This window comes from Micropterus salmoides, unplaced genomic scaffold (assembly GCF_014851395.1).
Source record: "Micropterus salmoides isolate LMB-PRFRI ecotype aquatic unplaced genomic scaffold, ASM1485139v1 Ms_hic_scaffold_8, whole genome shotgun sequence".
NCBI classification, from domain to species: domain Eukaryota; kingdom Metazoa; phylum Chordata; class Actinopteri; order Centrarchiformes; family Centrarchidae; genus Micropterus; species Micropterus salmoides.
In genome coordinates this window covers 37,496,101-37,517,134 of record NW_024044570.1, presented here as the reverse complement: position 1 = coordinate 37,517,134, position 21,034 = coordinate 37,496,101, and the positions used below count along the sequence as shown (strand labels likewise).

Here is a 21,034-nt window from a genome sequence, read left to right as displayed (position 1 = left end):
ATATTTGATCCTTTTGGTGGCATTTTAAAACATTTTCTTTTCACTGATTATTTGGAGGGAAAACTGAATCGTGTTTTGCACAAGATATATGCAAATAGTAAGAAAATGGTGGCTGGTGAAGAGACGCATTTGAACCCTGGACGGTTAAGCATCATAAGTCATCATTGGCATGATTGAATTGAAAGTGGCCACGTGAATTTATTTTCCAATACCAAGTTTGTAGCCTTGACTGGGGCGGCTGTGGCTCAGGAGTTAGAGCGGGTTGCCTGTTAATCAGAATGTTGGAGGTTCAATCCCCTGTAAATGTGTTTAACTTTTCATACTACAAACCAATAACAGCATTCAAAAAGTGTGATAAGTGAGTTTTAAAACAGTTGCAGGGTTTGGAAAAGTATTGTCATCCATTCTCATTAGTGTAAAAGCTGTAGTTGTTTTCTTAAAAAGTTTTGAGTGTTACTTAAAGTGTGTTCTCTTTTCCAGGCTCACCTTTTCTCCTCTTTGCCAACCGGCGCGATGTACGATTGGTAGATGCAGAGGGCGTGCGGGGTGAGTCGGCCATTGTTGTTAGTGACCTAGAGGATGCTGCAGCGGTGGACTTCCTGTACACTGAGGGCCTGATATTCTGGACAGATGTCAGTGAGGAGGCAATCAAACAGACGCACTGGAATAAGTCATCCAACTGTAAGACTGCATACTGTTTCCTGTGTGTTTATTCTTCTACTAAATTTAACTGTGGCTGCAAATGTTGGGTGGTTAAGTTAAGATACATCCTGCTTCTTGTCACCATTTCACACTGTGTATGTTTTCTGGTTGCAGCCCTTAAAGAGGCACTGGGAACTGGCCAGACTGTGGTAGTATCCGGACTGGACAGTCCTGATGGGCTGGCCTGTGACTGGTTGGGGAAAAAGCTGTACTGGACAGACTCTGAGACAAATCGGATAGAAGTGGCCAACCTGGATGGCACCTCCAGGAAGGTTCTGTTTTGGATGGACTTGGACCAGCCCAGGGCTATCGCACTCAACCCTGCTCAACGGTAAGAAACACACACATTCAGTGGAAAGTTTCCACAGCAACATGTAATTTCAGAATTATTCTAAATTCACATGAGAGGACAGATGTGGGGGCTGTGACAGTGTCCAGTCATTCAGTCCACAGAGACTCTCTCCTTTGTTATGTTGTCACTGTCCTCAGAAGCAGAGAGGACAGTGACTGAATAAACATCATCAAAAACTGAACGGACAGAAGTATTCAGATTTTTAAATAGTCACAGATTTTTCTTCACCTCTGGTGTAGCTCTGTATGCCCACCGTGAAACTGGAAAGCTAGTAGTGAAACTTGGGCTCTGGATCAATCAGTGTAAATGTAGTTTATAAGTTTACAGCACATAGACAAAGGTTGAGTTGAGACAACTATTGAGTTGGTGTGGTTTGTTACTTTTGCTAAAATGAAAGCGTATCTGTTCTGTTAGACACACAAGTGACAAAGTGACTCTTCAGAAACACTTCAAAACTGCAATTGGTGTAGATTTCCCTCTAGTGTGCCTGTTACACTGGACAATCCAGAATCAACATTTTTCAGAGGGACAGTGTCATTACTGATAACTCAAAAACAAGGTAAATATGGTGAAACCGAAACTTCATGTTTGTATACAACAAGACATATGTGAGAAATGTAGACGTGAAATGGTCTGAACATTTTAAATCATGATTAGAGTGATCACAGTTGGAGTGTATTATTAAAATGTGCTATAAATGCTGAAAAAGTACTGATGCACACTGAAACCATTTCACCAAGTTTTATATTATAAAGCACAAATACAATGAGCAGCACTGTGCACAATTTGTTTGTATAAACTAGGGTTGGGCGACATCTACAAAATTTCCATCGGACAATGTCTACAATGAAACATCGGGATGGATGATGTCATCAGGTGTGTGCGAGCGCGAGGGTCTTATGTGCATGTGTTCTGGTACAGACTTCAAAAAATTGGTAGTATATTACCTTACAAGTCGGACCAGGTAAAGCAACAGCGAACACACAAAGTGCAGATTTCATTCATGGTTTCATTTGTTTGATAGGCTACGTCATTAATAAGCCGACGTGCGCTCACCTTTTTATATTCAGTTTATGGAGCTCACCTGCTGCCGTGGTGACTAATCGCGAGTAGAAATATACGGAGAAAAACGAGTTCTCAGTCTTTTAGGCGACTTTATAAAACATACTGCTGATGGAGAAAATGGAACAGACTGGGGTAGAAAGATAGAGAAAGGCAGGGCAAGCCGGGGTGTTTACCTGAGGCGTAGGTGTGTTAGAGTGTGGGGAGAAGAGAATAACTCCGAGGCAGGTGCAAAGCATACTTAAAAACAATAATAAGAGTGTGCGTGGTCATTAATACCTGCTTTCACAGGGTGGTATAATGTGAAAATTTCAGATTTATTTTTTTTTGCTGGGGGGGCGGGGGTTTTACAATCACGATGAAGTCTGCCAGCCATCGTCTATTGGCCCAACCTTAGTATAAACATTAGGGCTGAAACGATTCATTGATTCAATCGATTACTAAAATGCAAATTCAGGCCCTTTCTACGCAAATTCTTTGCATCGAGGCTTCGTTTAATCCATATAACTATATAACACACTGTTTCGCATGAACATTTATTACTGTCGCACATCGCGCTTACGCTGTGAATACGACGTGATAATGATGGCGCTGATAGCAAAGTGGTTAAGAGAGAGAAAATAGCGAAGGAAGAAGAAGAAGAAGAAAGTGTCCAAAGTATGGGATTATTTCATGTTAAAGGAAAACAACAACTCTGTAATGTCACAGTCCATCCACCGTAAATCAAAACTTACATCGCCTCGGCAACAGCCCAACAGCACCTGATCAGAAAGCACCACAGACAAGGTAACAGTAACAGCAACTTTAGCATTTAACTGAAATCATGATTCATTGTTGAGTTGAAGCCAAAGTAAGCCGCAGTCCACGGCTGTAAATCTTCACATGTGCGTTTGTTGTTCTCCTGGTTAAGCCGTGAGTTTGGGATGTAACGTCACAGTCATGAGTTAACTGGGTGTTGGGGAGCTGCACCTTAAGCCTAGTTCATAGTACACGATTTTTAGCCCGATTTGCCGCTCGGCAACCGTCAGGCTGTGATCAGGGGTAAATCAGCGGTCGATCGGTGGTCACCAGACGTTATATGGGAACTACGAAATGAAGCATCAAAACGGCTCCCTGACACATTTCTGAAACATCACCGATGCCAGCCAGATATCTAGCATGCCAAATATCTGGAGGAGTCGGCCGACTCTACGTCCACATCCAGCCAATGAGAGCAGACAGCTGGCAGAGCAGGCAGCTACGTTTTTAACTGCAAAACAGTTTTTACTCTCCTCCAGCTCTTTCTGTAGCTCAGACGATCCCTGCTACCTGCGTATGCTAATCCATTCTTTCACCCAGATTCTTTGTCTTTATAACTTTTATCTTTATAATAACAAACAGCTGTTTTGTCTGTAGGTTCGCCACAATACTCTAACCGTACTACATGTGTCTTTTCGTGGTGCATTTCCCTGTCTGTCAAAGTGGCGGATAGCCCAACATTCCACCCACCACCGGCAACAATTTAACCGCGGGTTGCAGGTACTAATTTAATTCCCTGTGTGACCCTAAAGTTGCTGCAGTGTCAGCTTCTGTCAAGCCTGAGACCGTTGTACAACATGTCAAGGACAGCATAGCGTGCAAAGTTTTGTGACCAGAGTGTTAGAAAATCTTATTTTATCACATCGTGAAATTATCGCAAATGCTATTAATCTTTCAGCCCTAGAAATAACCACAATTATTCAAAAATCCCACCAAACACACACACAAAGAGAGACAGAAAGTGCTTCACTCCCAAATGATTGTAAGTAGTTGTAGACTTGTAACATGCTAGCGGAGAAAGAGAAGTAATCTATTACTCTGTTGAGCTTTCACTTATCTAATTTTCTATACCAATCCTAGCCAACCGCTGAGTGTTCAGCAGGTATCCAAACCCAGAAATCTTTGTGTTTAAATCATACACTTGATCTTTCATGATGATGTAAAGTCGACTTTACCTATTTGAATGTGCTAATAGTACATCTAAGAAGTATTTATATGTCGATAAATAGGAAATTAGAGACAAATAAATATTAAAACTGAATCCAAATAATTGTCTATTTTTTATTACAAGTTGCACATATGTTGATCATTACTACCTGGATCACTTTTTTATGTTAATCATAAGACACATCTTACAGGCAGGTTGTCAGCTGAGCCTATGGCATTGTGGACAGCACATTAGGAAGCCCTTACTCGTGTTGTGTTTGACAGTTTCCAGAAAAAGGAGGAATTCAAAGGTTTTGAATGGATTGGATGATTATCAGTAAAATGAATCACAATCACAAGGTGTTTTACTGTATAAAAACATTATATGCAGTTATGATCAGATATACAGCATATCGAACAGACACTGCCTCAGTGGTCAGATGTGTGTGTGGCAGCAGCAGCACCAAACTACCAAAACAATATGTAATGAAATAAATACAAATTGACCCATTTAAAACTAGAAATCAGTCATAGTGCATGCTTCCAAATTTAAACTGTGCAATCTTCAAATATCTATTTTCATTTGCATTTGACTCTACATCAGAATACACAGGGAACCTGCTTGGGGCACAGAGGTGTCCAACCTTGACTTCTGCATGTTGTTACAAATAGTTTTATTAACTTGTATAAAGGGACTGCAGTTAAACCAGAGGTTCAGTGAGTCCACTGATCTCTTTAGTTCAGTCTAAATGCCCTGATTACTTTCCTACAACTGCAATTAAACATTTTTCCTTTAAAAATAGACAGAGGGTCTCATGTATGAACATCTTGGTATCTGGCTGAATCAAAAAGTTGCATTTAAATTTTACTAAAAAACTTGTCTGTAAGCTACAACAAAAAAGATTTTGTATAGAAACAGAGCAAATTTTCCTAGACATAGGCATAGCTCTACATCCTACCTTAAACCCCTAAACTCAGATTATTACTGGTGACAGTTTATCTTGTCATCATCCCATCTTGTATTAAAAGGTTGGGTGGGCGTCTCTACCAGTAAGATGTTTCTTTTTATTTTTTATTTACTTCCTTGTTAAATTGGTCCTATAGCCATTATTTGACCCGTTCATGTGATTGAAGTCCAACATGGAAATATTACATTTGGAAAACTGCTTTTAGTTTTTATGCTGCAAAACACATTAAACTTTAGGCAATTTTAAACCCATGAACCCAAACGACTCCGCTCTTGATGTAACTGTTTTTAACTGTGTTCTGTTGTTGTCTGTTTGTTTTCTTGTTAATTCTTTTTTGTGTGTAGTTATTGTTTTAATATTACTCTTGACATCATTGGAAATGAGGGCATACTCTCAGTGATTCCTCAAGACTTCAGTAGGAATGTAGGAAAGTATTGAGTATTGTGGGTTTTGGCCTTTTCATGGTATTTGTTGACAGTAAGATAAATATAGATAACCCCAGACTTATCCTTTAAACTAACTCATCAGCTCTCATCAAGTCAGTTTAATTCAGGACATTTGGTTTTGAGTTTTCCAGGAAACATTTAACTTTCAAGCCAGGTCAATTCACTTTCCCTCTTCTGATTTAACTCAAGGTAGTCTAGTTCAGATGAGTTCAAGACAAGTTAAGTGATGCGTAGTCAATTCCGATGAAGTTGAAAAAGTTTATTTCAGTGTAGTTCAAAACTTCACTCTTGCATTGTAAATTGCAGAAATATGTACATGCACTTGAATGAATCACACAAATAAAATCACACCAATAGAATAGAAAAAGGATACTCTGCTTCTGCTTCATCTTCCTTCTCTTTCTGTCTTTTCTCTCTCTGGTTTCCTACTCTGTAATTGTCATTTCTGCATTGCTGGCCATTTTTTTTTCACAGATTTAAACAAATACATACCCCCAATCAAACGCTGGAAATGGAGGATAGTAAAATAGAGTAAATCAATGAAAAGAAAATGTAAAGAAATTACCTATGAGAAACAAAAATGAGGAAGAAGTGTCCTAAAGTTTTAGTGGATGAGGATTTGTTCAAAAAAGCAGGAGAGTAAGGAGCTGTTCAAGTAATCCCAAACTCATCAGTAGTGATCAACAACCCAATTTACTGAACCATGTACAGATGCTGTGGTGTTTTTCAGAATTAGTAAACTCATACTTACCTCTAAATTGAAAATTGCGATTGTTTCATTGATATATTTCCTCTCTGTTTTCCCCCAGCTACATGTACTGGACAGACTGGGGAGAGGAGCCAAGGATAGAGCGTGCTGGTATGGACGGCAGCAACAGGTAATGTTAAGCAAACCCAACTTCTGTATTTACAGTAATATTTTTATTGTACCGTATCCCCAGTCTACCTAGATGCACAAAAGTACAAAAGAAAAGTTCCAGTTGTAAGATCATTTTGTGTCCCTCTGTCTCTAACAGAAAAGTTATAGTGGATGTGGACATATACTGGCCCAACGGTCTGACGATAGACCTGGTGGAGCAGAAGTTATACTGGGCAGATGCCAAACTCAGCTTCATTCACAGAGCTAACCTGGACGGATCAGCACGGTATGGGAGTGAATAGTATACAATATTTTCTGTATGCTTATATTAATTCAAACATTACAAAAAACTTATTTTAAGACGTTACATTAAATATAAAGTACCTGTTCTCTCAGATAAACTCAGTATTTTTTACAGTTTGGTCAGCCAACTGAATGATTTGACAATACTGCCTGGTAGTATGGTCTTGCCTCAGACCTTGTCACTCCCTGTCGCATACACATAACAATTTTGTTTACCATTTTTATAACTTTAATATTAATATATATTGTCTCCGGTGTTATACACTCAGTTTTGCTCTACAACCTGTTGTATTCTGACAAATACATTAACCTTGTACCTTGTATAAACCAGACTAGAATCAGAGTGCAGGAGGATGATGTGGTAATGATGTAATCAGATGTACATGCAGAGAAGCAGCAGCAGTGTTGGCAGAACTGAATCTGAGTCAGCAGAGGGAAAATAGGGAGAGTCTAGCCTTTTTACACCTTAAAGAGACCGCCAGTTGCTTAAGGTGCGTTAGATATGTGCTGTTGAGAGTGGAGCCCAACAAGTTGTTCAGATGCATGGCCAAGCCAGAGCTGATGTTCCTTGCACATTTAAATTATAATTATGTATGCTAATTTAGTTTTTTCAGTCTTCCATTTATTAACAATGAGTTTGCTGCTCTGATGCATGTTTCCAGACCTGCATTACTTTGACAGAGCCAACAGAAATTCACTTATATACATCATAACATGGAGATAAGATTACTTAGTTAGTTCTTAGTAGTAGTAGTAACTTCCTTTAATATGAAATCACGGAAGATTCAAATGTTGACCAGATGATGATGATGATGATTCAAAGTGTGGTGATTAAAGCCTGTTGCTTGTCAATGTTAAATTTGATGCAGTATTAACATAGTATTTATTTTGACACTATTTGTGCAATTAGTTACCAGTAAGAAGTAAGATAAGACTTTGTTGATCCCCAGGGGGAAATTAGTCAGAGTTTCAAAGCAGCACAAGAAGAAACAGGCCAAAATTAAATTAAATCTCTATACACACAAAAAAGTAAACGGTAAGTAGAATGTGAAAAAATATTGTTAACTTAATTGTTAAATTATCATTTTTCTAAACACTAGCTTAAAACATTAAATAAATCCTTAAAGCCTCTGATCAATGAATGATGAAAGTTCCTTAATACCTGTAGCTTACTTGATAAGGTTGTCTCAGTTATCAGCTGATATTATGGACAAACTTACATTCCCTGTTCAATTAAGGTGAAAATAAAATACACTCACTTAAAATTCTAGCACATATAAATGTTACAGTGCAAAACACTATTTTAGTTTTGCCTATTGAAACTTTAAAGATCAGCAGAAAATTCTTTCTAAAAGATTAAGGGAGAAAGTAAGTAGAAAATAAGAGAGTATGAGAGTGTTGTCCAACACAAACAGAGCTGTAGTATGGAGGCCCCAGTCAAAACACGCACAGCTCCACACACACTCCCCCTGCATCTCTCACAGCTACATATTTCCTTCTCTCCTTTACTCATCTATCAGCCTTCTTTCTCCACATTTGATTATTTTCTCTTTCTTTGTTCATGCTTCACTTACAAAGGAAGTTTCCAGACAGACTAGTTAAATATAGTTACATTTCTACATCAGTAACCTGAGTTGAAATTTGACTGTGCCAAAAGGTCTCATAACATACTAAAGCACTTGTATGTGGTGCTTGTCCAGCAAAATCCAAACCATCTATAATCGACTAGTTCTAAAATTTGAACACATTGAATCAGAACACTGGGAAACAGTGACAATCAGGAAGGACATGAGAAATAGATACATTGTCTTTCGAAGTCGCAATGCTCTTCTGGATTACTTTGAAAGATAAAATCTATACATGCTAACTTATTTTCGGACTTAAATTATTTGGGATACAGATCTGAGTGTCATCAGCATAAAGGCAAGGGTATGCTTAAAACAAACTAGTTTGTATGAAGTTTCTTCTGACCCCTTCGATCCAGTCAAAAGTGTTCTTAGCTGTTCTGAACAGCCACACTGTAAGGTGTGATCAAAAGCCTGCCATCATAAAGAGGGTTAAGAAAAAATAACTGGACAAATAAGATATTGGCACACACTTTTGGACAGTTTCTCTGTAAAGGCATTGTTGGTGTTGCAAAATGTGAGTTTTTTTAAGAATTAAAAAAGAGAATTTGACAGAGAAGTCCAAACCCTGCCTACTTTTATATGAGATGAGATGTGTTATAATAGGTTTATAAACAGAACAAGGTAGGACCTCGGGAACACAGTATTTGAGCAAACTTTGAGGACCAGCTTTAGCAAAAAGTAACTTTTTCTGGCTTGATCCAGAGATGTTCTCTGCCAAATGTGGGGACAATTTCTCAAAATATAGGAGGAGTAGCGAAAAAACAGATTTGGATAAAATTCAAAATGGCAATTTGTCTTGACCCACAGAAACCAGATCAACCAAGTATTCTACTCCCTTTGTTATAGCGCCACCATTTGGTCAATTTGCAAATGCAACACTGCACGTCCTTTGGTCCTCAGCAATACACCCACTAAGTATGAAGTCAGTTGGATAAACGGTTGTAGAGAAAATCAAAGGACCGACAGATAGACGGATAGATTCCTTCCTTTATAGAGTTTGTTTTTATAGACTGATCTGATAAAAGTGTTCTCCTCAGCACCTTAAAATTGGCTCTTTCACAGTATTTCCTGTTTACTAATAATTTGTGCAAGAGATGATAATTGAGAGAATACCTTTATTACCGATTTTAGAAGGACAACACGCATTGACTCTCTCTCTCTCAAATTCAGATTAGCTTTATTGGCATGAATGTATAGCAACTATATTGCCAAAGCTATATATAAAGTACATAAGGACAATTAATTTCATACATCTCTCTCTCTCTCTCTCTCTCTCATTGTTTCACCTTGTGCTGCTGCAGCCTTTACGTTAATCTGACAGCATTCAGTTCAGGTCTGACTTGCTAAGATTGCCGCTGTGATTGCTGCTTCTATGTAAACTGTTCTGATTATTCAGACATGAGACTGACATGTTAAATTACCATCAGATTAACATAAAGGGATGCACGTCAAAAAGGGGCTTAAGGCAGAGCACTTGATGTCCATTCTTCTTAGCCGATTAAAATTGTATGTGTCAAAAGCTCTGTCTTTTTGATACAACTACTAAGAGAATTTTAAAATCCTACCCATGGGGGCTTTAATAACTTAAAGCAACAGAGAATGTACAATGTAAGTTCTTTGGAAGAAGCTAACTCAGAATCAGTATGGCTATCATGGCAGAGGCTGTGAAGAGACCAAAGAAGACGTTGTTGGAAGCGAGGAAGAGAAAGGCTGGCTTTTATTCATTGGATGTAACGTTACTGCTAATGGCAGAGGCGAAAAGACGGAAGCTAAGAAGAGAAATTAAAGTGACCGAGCAAGAGGCTGCCAGATGTTGGCGAGAGCCTCATGAAATTAAAGCAAAGTTAGCAACTTGCTAGTTTTTGATCATAAGTAATGTAATCACACAAACAAATGCACATGTACAGCTGTCCTTATTTCCGACAGCGGTGAAGAACACTGAAACAGGAGGGCGCCAAACTACACCAAATATTACATGATGATGCTTTAAGATTGAGCTGCCCTGGTGGCCTAGGGGTTAAGTCCATGAACTGCAACATCCACAGTTCACATTCAACCAGGGACCTTTGGTACATGTCATTCCCCATCTTTCTCTCTTTCCCCTCATTTCCTGCCATCTCGCTATTACCAGATGTCAGATAAATGCGTAAAATGCCCAAAAACTTTAAAAAAAAGTATGAAAGAATTGTTCACACTTGAAGCCCATTGTTCAACCAGTCCACATCACTCAGAAATTACTTTAAAGGCAGCTGTTCATTTGGAAACTGCTGCTGGTTGTATAATGTTACCTGCATTTCATTTCTACGACTGTTACAATATGGTGTAGAGGTTGGATTAAATCTATACCAAAAGTTAGTGGACATGTTTGAAGCTGTGGAAATGTGGTAACGTGAGCCAGCGACTTATTTCTTTTCTGCAACCACTATATACTCTAGCTCCCCCTTTTTATGTAACCCCAGCACTACTTGTGCGGCCAAGATAGAGTATGTTAGGAACATGTGATATGCTGTAGTACTAATGGTCACAGAGTCACAGTTGACATGTACATGCACATATACAACTCAATTAGAAGGAGAGTCTTTAATGTGAATGTACCTGACAGCTTGAGTAATGAAGTAATTGGCACACATACATACCCACACAAAAGCTGAACAGAGCTTTGAAATCTGGAGTTGGTTAAATTTGTTCTTTCTTTTTTTTTCCTTCACCACTGCTGGCAGGCACCTCTGCTTTTACAGCACACACAGGACTAAAAATAATGATTGATGAAAGCTGGTTTCTGGTGTGTTGATATTCTAAATACACGCGTCCTTTGATCTTGTGCCTAAGTGTGTTTGTGTGAGTCCATTTTCCTGTAAGTGATTCTAAAGTGTGTTTTAGAAAAGAACCACTCCTGATCAAATCTAACACGTTCTCCCACACACTTCTAGCCTCCAGGAAAGAGAGAGCATACCTTCACCAAGGCTGCACTGTCTTCTAAATATGTTGAAATAAAGTGTTAAGATAACCTGAATCTTGGCTTTTGAGGTAAAGCGACTGATCTCATTGCAGTGGAATGTGGTCTAGGTATTCATGGTCCCTAGAGGAGGATTCATAAAGGTTTTCTGACCTTTCCTTTAGTGCCTCCACCAGGGCAAAAAATGTTCTTGTACATAGACAAAATGACACATTTGACCCTTTTTGAGCTTCAGTGTGGATGAGGCAAGTCTTCTGTTTGTTGTTCAGATTGTCCACCACCCTTGTTTTGTGTGGTTTGAAGTATATTGCATCTTAGGAGTCAATAATTGGGCTTTAGACTTTTAGGCCTCTGCTTTTGTTCCAGTTCAGTCACAATGCTATTTTTGTTGCTAGATCCATTTCTTTATGTCTGTGTGTTTTGTGTTTGCCTCCAAGTGAATCTGCCTATGCTGAGGTAGGTGTAGGGCTGGGTATGAAATCTCAATAGTATCCATGAGTAACAATGTCAAGAACTGGAATCTGGCATCCATTGTCTTGCATAGTGTCTGATTTAAAGTTTGACAATTTTATACTATACATAAATGTCTTGTGCAGACTACCATAGTGGCTAAGTTATTGTGACAATAACTATAAAGATCAGCATCACACAAATTTGCAATCTTGTGTGTTCATTTTCTTTTTTAAACACAAATATGTGGATATATATTATGAAATCATAATTTCTGTTTTTTCAAATTAGCTGAGCTTCACAGTTTTCTTGTGTCCCCTATTAAACTGTAGAAGTACCCCTTGTGGTACAAGTACTTTTGGTTGGGAATCAGTTAAATTCAATAAAATTTTATTTATATAGCGACAAATTACAACAACAGTTATCTCACAGCGCTTTTCATAAAAGAGCAGGTCTAGACCATACTCCGTGATGATATTTACAGAAACCCAACAATTCCCACCAAGAACAAGCACTAGGCGACAGAGGCAAGGAAAAACTTCCTTTTAAGAGGCAGAAACCTCGAGCAGAACCATGGCTCAGGGTGGGCGGCCATCTGCCTCGACCAGTTGGGGGTGAGAGAGAGAGGGAGAGAGAGAGAGAGAGAGAGAGAGAGAGGGAGGCAGCCTACACAATATACACAGAGGTACAGACAGTAAAGGTGATGTTGCTATAGCAAAATGGTACAGATAGAAAAATGTAGAATATAAAAAATATAGAAAAATGGTACAGATATTTATAGTAGTGTTAATGATAATAATCGTAATGTTAATGATTATAATAACAATAATAACAATAAGACTAGTAACAATAGTTGTTGCAGCAGAGGGTGTCGAGCAGGAACACGGGGGCAGCAGGTGACCCGCAACCACAGATCCAGACTCCACAGCTCCAGAGCCAGAAACACCTGCAATCTTAGATTGACAAAATGTCACATTAAAATATATCACATTTCTCAGATTTTAGAAATACAAAAACAACACACAAACCTTCCTCTCGTTCTAAAGAGGCTTTTATTTTGTCTTCCAGTGAAACAGTGGTGGAGGGCACCCTAACCCATCCTTTTGCACTAACACTGTCTGAGGAGACCCTATATTGGACCGACTGGCAGACCCGTTCAATCCACGCCTGTAACAAACACAACGGAGACAAAGCCAGAGAGATCCTCAGTGGGATTTACTCCCCTATGGATGTCCAGGTCCTGGAGCACTATCGACAGCCTTACAGTAAGCGAAATGTTGGCAACACTTTCTATGAAAACCACCTATGATGCATTAAACATACTTATAATGCGTTATATTGTGCTTATAGCAATGTATAGTTATAGTTATAAGCACTAAATATTTAAAGTGCTTTATAACAATAACCATAGCACATTATAAAGCATTATATAATGACTTATAAGGTTAAGTCTCATAATACTACATAATTGCTGGTCACTCATTGGCATTTTTTTAGCAAGTATCATAGTGTATTAGAATTCTCATAGTTGTAATACATTAAAACCATTTTAGAATGTGTGTAAGTCACTAAGTGTTCATTGTTTGCTGTTTGCAGTGGGAGGGGAAACACTAAATCTACTGAAGAACAACACAAAACTTAAAATAATTTTTTTTGCTTAATGGAGAAAGAAAGAGAAGCATTTAAAAGGTCACTTAATATGGATTTGCAACACATTGTATATAGTTATTTTATAAGTCATTTCAGAATCAGAATCAGAGTCAGAAATACTTTTTTGATCCCTGAAGGGAAATTCTGTGTTACAGTTGCACGCATTGCACAAGGGCAAAAGGAATATAAATAGATAGTGGTATATAAAGAAGTATATAAATATCAGAGTAAAAATATAAAATAAAAGAAAAAAAATAAATATAAGGAGTGTGGATATGTACAATATTTACATAGTTAAAGGAATTGTTATGATACAGTATTTACATAATTAAGGAATTGTTATGGTGAACAGTAATAATAAATAGTAGCTGCAGAGTATTGCACATTATAATTTAAGCAGGTGTTATTGCACAAAACTGATAATATTGTCCAGTTTAAAACTAACTAAGTGTCCGTGTGTCAGACACTTAGAGGGAGGAGTTATAAAGTTTGATGGCCACAGGCAGGAATGACTTCCTGTGGCGCTCTGTGGTGCATTTTGGTGGAATAAGTCTTGCACTGAAAGTGCTCCTGTGTTTGAGCAGCACGTCATGGATTGGGTGGGAGACCTTGTCCAAGATGACATGTAGTTTAGACAGCATCCTCCTCTCTGACACCACCGACAGAGAGTCCAGCTCCACCCCCACAATGTCACTGGCCTTGCGCCTCAGTTTGTTGAGTCTGTTAGCGTCCGCTACCCTCAGCCTGCTGCCCCAGCATGCAACAACAAACAGGATGGCACTGACCACCACAGATTCATAAAACATCCTCAGCATCATCCTGCAGATGTTGAAGGACCTCAGCCTCCTCAGAAAATAGAGACGGCTTTGGCCCTTCCTGTAGAGGGCTTGAGTGTTCTTGGCCCAGTCCAGTTTATTGTCCAAGTGCACTCCCAGGTATTTGTAATCCTCCACAATGTCCACAGGGACCCCCTGGATGGAAACTCACTGGTGCCTTGGCTCTCCTGAGATCCACAACCAGCTCCTTAGTCCCCCACCACAGCTCTGCACTCAGCCTCGTCACCCTGCTGATACATCCAACCACAGCAGAGTCATCAGAAAATTTCTGAAGATGGCAGGACTCTGTGTGGTAGTTGAAGTCTGTGGTGTAGATGGTGAAGAGGAAGGGAGAGAGGACAGTCCCTTGCGGGGCCCCGGTGTTACTGACCACGCTGTCTGACACACAGTGTTGCAGGCGCACATACTCTGGTCTGCCAGTCAGGTAGTCAACAATCCAGGACACGAAGGGGGGCATCCACCTGCATCGCTGTCAGCTTCTCACCCAGCAAGGCCGGCCGGATGGTGTTGAAAGCAATGGAGAAGTCTAAAAACATGACCCTCACAGTGCTCGCCGGCTTGTCCAGGTGGGCGTAGATGCGGTTGAGCAGGAAGATGATGGCGTCCTCAACTCCCAGTCGGGGCTGGTAGGTGAACTGGAGGGGGTCTCTTCAGGGTCTTCATGATGTGGGAGGTCAGTGCCAAAGGTCTGTAGTCCTTGGAGTCACTGGGACGTGGCGTCTTTGGCACAGGAACGAGGCAAGATGTCTTCCACAGCACAGGGACCCTTTGGAGACTCAGGCTCAGGTTGAAGACATGGTGAAGGACTCCACATAGCTGGGGGGCACAGGCTTTGAGCACCTAGAAGATAAAATCTTATTCATATCTTCATTATGTCACCTTTTCAGAAAAAAAGAAAATGGTTCTGCTGTTTTGTGTAGCTAATCATATTTTCTCTGTTCTTCTTTCTCTGCTTGTTTTGTTCTGTCTCTGCAGTCCAGACTCCCTGTAGTGACAACAATGGATACTGTAGTCATCTCTGCCTGCTTTCTCCAGTCCAGCCTTTCTACAGCTGTGCCTGCCCCACTGGAGTCCAGCTTAAACCAGATGGAAAGACATGCAAACCAGGTATGTTATTTATACCAGTGTGACGACAAACTAAACAGCCACTGGTAATCCCTAAGGAAAAAAAGGAAAACCTGGGAGAGGTGCACAGCTGACAGTGTTTGGACCCAGTAAAATGAGTCATTGCTTTTATAATACATCATATAGGTTGGATTTCACTTTTAAACGAGATGTTAAATAGTAACTACACAAAGTTTGCTGGAACTCTTCTCCCAGCTTATTTTAAAAATGCAGCAGAAGTGAAGGAACCACGGCTGTGGGAGGCGTGGCCTCGTAGCTATGTAGTGGATGTTGCAGGGGGTCAGGGGACACTGGGGGGTACTCACTGACCAGCGCTCAGTATGGACACTACAAGTCACTACAAGCTTGTTTATGTGTTATGTGTTGTGGAGGTGCAACTCTAAGCAGGCACATACAAGCTAATTTTGAGTAGAAAACGCTGTTAACATCAAATGTCAACAAGAATCTATGTGATTATGTGTACAGCGTTTAGTGTGGAGTTCCTCTTCAAGATCATAAGATTAAACTCTGAAATTGTCTGTTTACTTTTGTAGTGACCCTGTTGAGAAATATGTGGTAGAGTCACTGCCTCCTCAAAACTCGAGAGTCTCAGTAATAATGATGTGTAAAACTACAACCTCTGTAACAAAACAGACAAGTAATATATTATGAATATCAGGATAGTGTCATTTGCTGACCCAAGTAGAAGTACTTTAGAGCTGGATTACCGTTCTACAGCACTGACTGGTATATATTCCAGTTGAAGTGACAGACATTGTAAATGTCAGATGCTTAATGTTAGATAGATGGTTGTAGCAAATGAATCTTAATTCTGGAAGGAACTTGCTCATAGGCCCACCTAAAATATTTGACTGTCTCCTTGAAGTTGTCTCTGTAAGCTGGACAAAAGAATACTATCTCCCACCATATACAGAAGTCCATACTACAGAAGTCCATTCTCACTAGATCATGTGATAACAACTAAGCTGTCTCCTTCACAAATAAGCAAACCCAGTCAAGGAAGATGTGATGATTTAAAGATGTGGTTGAAAGCTCCAGAGAAAGCTAGTAAATTGCTGGAAGTTAGAATTTCATGTCAGACTAGTTCTGACTTACTTATGTTGAAAGCTAAACTCTGATGGATTTAATGATTGATTGCTATTGAAACCCACCCTAGTAGTGGATGCACAGAGTAATTACTGTAGTATTTGCTGTTGCTGACCCCCTTTACCATTGTCTTTTGTGTGTAGTGTACTGGTGTGCAGAGTATCAGCTTGAAAACAAGTAAAAAGGACCTCTCTGCTAGCAGAGTGGGACATTAACTGACCAGCCGCCATGTTGATTCCCACGATGCTAAAACAATAGAGCCTTATTCTGCAAAAACACAACACTGTGTTAGAGTGCGTCTGTGTCTGTTATCCTGTGTGAATGTATTAAATTTGAATGAAGCATGCCAACCAATCACTTAGCCACTGTTGACAATAAAAACAACAATGCTCTATTGTGTCGGCCTGCAGTGTGTGTGTGTGTGTGTGTCTTTGTGTCTGTGCTTTTAATTTGTTTTGCTTGGCTGGTTAAATTGAAGGCGTTTGTTTCAGCATGTGTGTGTGTGTGAGAATATGTGTGTGTGTGAGACTGTTTTTCAGGGGTCTCAGAATGAAGTCAAGCGAAGACAGCAGTGGAATCACAGATGTTTCCCTCCTTCACTTTCATTCTGTTCCTTCATTTATCCCCCCTTGCCTCAGTCATTTAGGTAGCATGGATGGAACAACTTTTGTTGTCAGATCTGATTGGTGCCAAGGCTTAGAAATGCCAGATAAATGATTGTCTTGTAGCTTTTATAAAATGTAGATTTTTATGGACATATGTGAGATGTCAGTGTTATGTCTGCTGTCCTTGCTTTGTCTTAAGATTCAAGTGAACTGACATGAAATCTGAGACAAAGAAGAGAAACAAAGATAAGGCAGATAGGGGAATAAAAAGAGAGACTTTGAACTGGTTTAAATGTGAGCTCTTCAGAGACAGAGGTGTGAGAGACAAAGAAAAACAGTTAATTGTCTCCCATGAGGAGAGTTTGGCTCCTGTTAAATCTGAACCAACAGCCAAACACAGTGGATGGTCCCGCAGGACAGCAGAGCCCTTTGTTTCCAGACTGGATGGAGCAAGGAGGAGGCAAGAAAGGGGATAATAGTAAAGCTCGGTTCAGGCTTGAAATCTTTTTCACCACAGATTGATGTTTTTGGAATTTGTTTCTATGACTTTATTTGTTTCTAGGACATTATTATTAGGCTATGTTGCTGCTCTCCCACCGTGGCTGCTTGATAATTGATATGCCAGTGTTGCTGTTCTCTCTTCATTAGGTGGGGTGGAGTACATTTTTGACTTGATTTTGACTTAAATTGAGTATTTTCAGTACTTTAGATTTCCACTGTAGTTCAATGGGATGTATTGACCGTTTTATCGTTTTCAGTTTGTCATTATAAAGATAAGTGGACACCTATTTAGCTGTTAAAAAATGTTAATATTTATAATCACAATGTTAATTAGTTACTTTTACTCATTCTGTGAAGAAAGGCACCAGAACATGTGGCACTGTACACTGTACGTGTATGTTAGTGTGAAAACATATTAATAAGGCGGAAACTATTGCTGGGAAAAAAAAGTTAAACTCTTTAAATAAATAAATCTGATATTTACATTTTTAAGAAGAAGAACTAAACAAAATAGCAAAAAGTTGTTTGCGAGCCAAGAGAACATTCACATATCCCCTATTACATGTTTTTTTAGCTAACTGCCGTTTTATAAGGACTCATTTCTATTGCATGACCTTCTTACATCATGGACATCCTACATACAAACGCCTGTATTTCTTGAGGAAGCTCAAAAAGGCCAAATTCCCGTGCCAAGTTCATGTCAGTTTTTACAGAGGAGCAATAGAATCATCCTGACTGGAAACATCACTAACATGGGATGTGCACGGCCCAGGACCGAAGGGCTCTGCAGTGGGTGATTAAAACTGCTCAGAAGATCATTGGTACCCATCTCCTTAGCATCAGTGATATCAGTGAGGTGAGGTGCCTGCAGAGACCAAAGGATACTAAAGGACAGTACCCACCCAGCCACAGCCTGTTCACCCTGCTGCCTTCTGGGAAGAGATATAGAAGTTTCTGCTGCCGCACCACCAGACTGCAGAGCAGCTTTTCCCCCCAAGATATCAGACACTTAAACTCTTAATTCATCCTCAGCACTGCTCCAGTGATGATAGTTTATTTCTGTTTACCATTTTTATAATTGCTTCTATATAAATGAATATTCTCTGCTATTTAGCAGAAGGTAGTTACAAATTCACTTTCACTATTACTATACCTGTTATATTGTGACAAAATAACCTACCTATATGTAGTACCAATAGATATTTGTGTTTGTATTGGACTATCTAGATAATACAGTATGGAGTATTTATGCTGGTTCAGAAAGATTGATTCTCCACAAAAACATTTTTTGTCCTGTAAGTCACCCCTAATAAGGGTAGCCTTATAAACAACTGAACCTTTTGTGAATGTTTGGTTGTTGTGTAAATGTGTCAGAGAAGATTGATGAAGAAATGATGATGTCATCATGGCTTGGACTATGGGACTAATTTGTAACATGCATTATAAAGTGTGGAGTTTTCTAGGCAGGGACATTCTTGACACACATTAGGGAGTATAACAAAAGACATCTCGGCTACGATTTCCAAACATGTCTGTTACTTCTATTTGATAAATTGTACATGATGAAAGACTTGTCTGTTTCGTTAGTTTTAGCAGAACATAAAGGTGAAAGTCGTCAGCATAGAAGACGTAATATTATGTTGTTATTATGTGTTATTTTAAGACTGAAATTGTAAAAAACACCACTATGCTGTAAATCCATGAGATCAAAGTAAGTCCAGCTGTCTCAGAGCTAAATGAACTTCAGTGACCGCTTTGTGACTGCAAATAAGTGCTTCTAAAACAAGAACATTCAACACAAATCAACATTTAACAAATAATACAACTTGTTCGATTTAGGAGCAGAGCAGGTTTTGCTGCTGGCTCGACGGACTGACCTGCGGAGAATCTCACTGGACCTACCAGATTTCACTGACATAGTACTACAGGTAAACACACATGCACAGATACACAAAGTTATCAGTCCTGTCTTCTTGTACTCTCGTGTATTCATCACTGTTCTTCTGCTCATGCAGGTTGATGACATTCGGCATGCCATAGCTATAGACTATGACCCGGTTGAGGGTTATGTCTATTGGACAGATGATGAGGTCCGGGCCATCCGGCGATCCCATATTGATGGCAGCAATGCCATGATGCTAATTACCACGGAAATCAACCACCCAGATGGCATTGCAGTGGACTGGGTGGCCAGAAACCTATACTGGACTGACACTGGTACTGACCGGATTGAGGTACATCTGAGACTTTATCTTAGGGTTCTGTTTATTGCAGAAAGCTGTCAGTGGGAAACCACTGTTAGAGTGTTTACTTTGTTAAATTGCCTAATGGATGGAATTTTAAAAGCACTAATTAAGTCACTTGTCATGAAAATCCACAATACTGTCTGACCAATCACAGCATCCCTGCCTGTGATGTTTAGGGCTGCAGCTAACGATGATTTTAGTAGTCGAAGCTTATATAGATTATTTCAGTGATGCTTCGTTTAAGAAGTACTTTTGCTTGGCGGCGGCCGCCCTGGTAACGTGATCAGCTGTGTATGTTTATAGATGATTGATATTTATTTGTCCTTAAGGAATTTCATAGTGTGTCATACAGCAACCATCAGACCAACAACCAGCTGCTTTCCCAATACAAACATCACCCGAGTGCTATACAAGTTATACTAAGGTGCAGCTCCACAACACCCAGTTAACTCATGACTGTGACGTTACATCCCAAACTCACGGCCCAAAAAGGAGAACAACAAACGTACATGTGAAGATTTTCAGCTGAGGACTGCGGCTTACTTTGGCTAGCCTTCAACTCAACAATCAATCATGATTTCAGTTAAATGCTAAAGTTGCTGTTACTGTTACCTCGTCTGTGGTAGAACACCGGCTGCTTTCTGATCAGGTGCTGTTGTGGTAACATTAGGCGACATAAGTTTTGTTTTACGGTGGACGGACGGTAACATTACAGAGTTGTTGTTTTCTTTTAGCTTATAATAAAATAAAATAATCCCATACTTTGAACACTTTCTTCTTCGTTCCTCACTATTTTCTCTCTCTTCCTCCACTTTGCTAACAGCGCCGTTATAATCACATTGTGTTCACACAGCGTAATAAATGTCCGTGCGAAACAGTGTGTTATACAGTTATATGGATTAACCGAAGCCTCGATGCAAAGAATTTGCATCAATGCATTTTAGTCTCATTCAGACCACAGTGGTTTATCCTTGTGCAGCTTAACACAGAAAGCAACCAACATTAGGTGATTCTTAATAAGGGGGGAAAAAAGACACCCAAAGAAAATTATACATGTATAATATAAGCAATGTTGCACTGCAAGTATATGTGTCATGTGTTATTCCAGGTAACCAGACTGAATGGAACCTCTCGGAAAATTTTGATTTCTGAGAACCTGGATGAACCGAGAGCCATCGTCCTGGACCCCGTTCATGGGTAGGTGTTAGCATGTGTGTATGTATTGGAGCTAGCCCTCCTAGAAGGGCAGTAGCTATAACTGAGGACACTGAGGTCATGTTGTCCATGTTTTTGTGACAATTTGGGGATTTTAGCA

General features: G+C 39.6%; 1 protein-coding gene across 1 annotated transcript in view; it reads left to right on the top strand.

Annotated features, from left to right (window-relative positions):
* Positions 1-21,034, top strand: part of lrp5 (low density lipoprotein receptor-related protein 5) — an 83,425-nt gene that overhangs the window by 18,144 nt on the left and 44,247 nt on the right. The window contains exons 2-10 of the mRNA XM_038705198.1: positions 481-681; positions 817-1,033; positions 6,284-6,352; positions 6,491-6,619; positions 12,739-12,935; positions 15,132-15,263; positions 19,313-19,401; positions 19,489-19,707; positions 20,828-20,916. Coding sequence (XP_038561126.1) covers positions 481-681; positions 817-1,033; positions 6,284-6,352; positions 6,491-6,619; positions 12,739-12,935; positions 15,132-15,263; positions 19,313-19,401; positions 19,489-19,707; positions 20,828-20,916 — 1,342 coding nt within the window. The remainder of the gene's footprint in view (positions 1-480; positions 682-816; positions 1,034-6,283; positions 6,353-6,490; positions 6,620-12,738; positions 12,936-15,131; positions 15,264-19,312; positions 19,402-19,488; positions 19,708-20,827; positions 20,917-21,034) is intronic.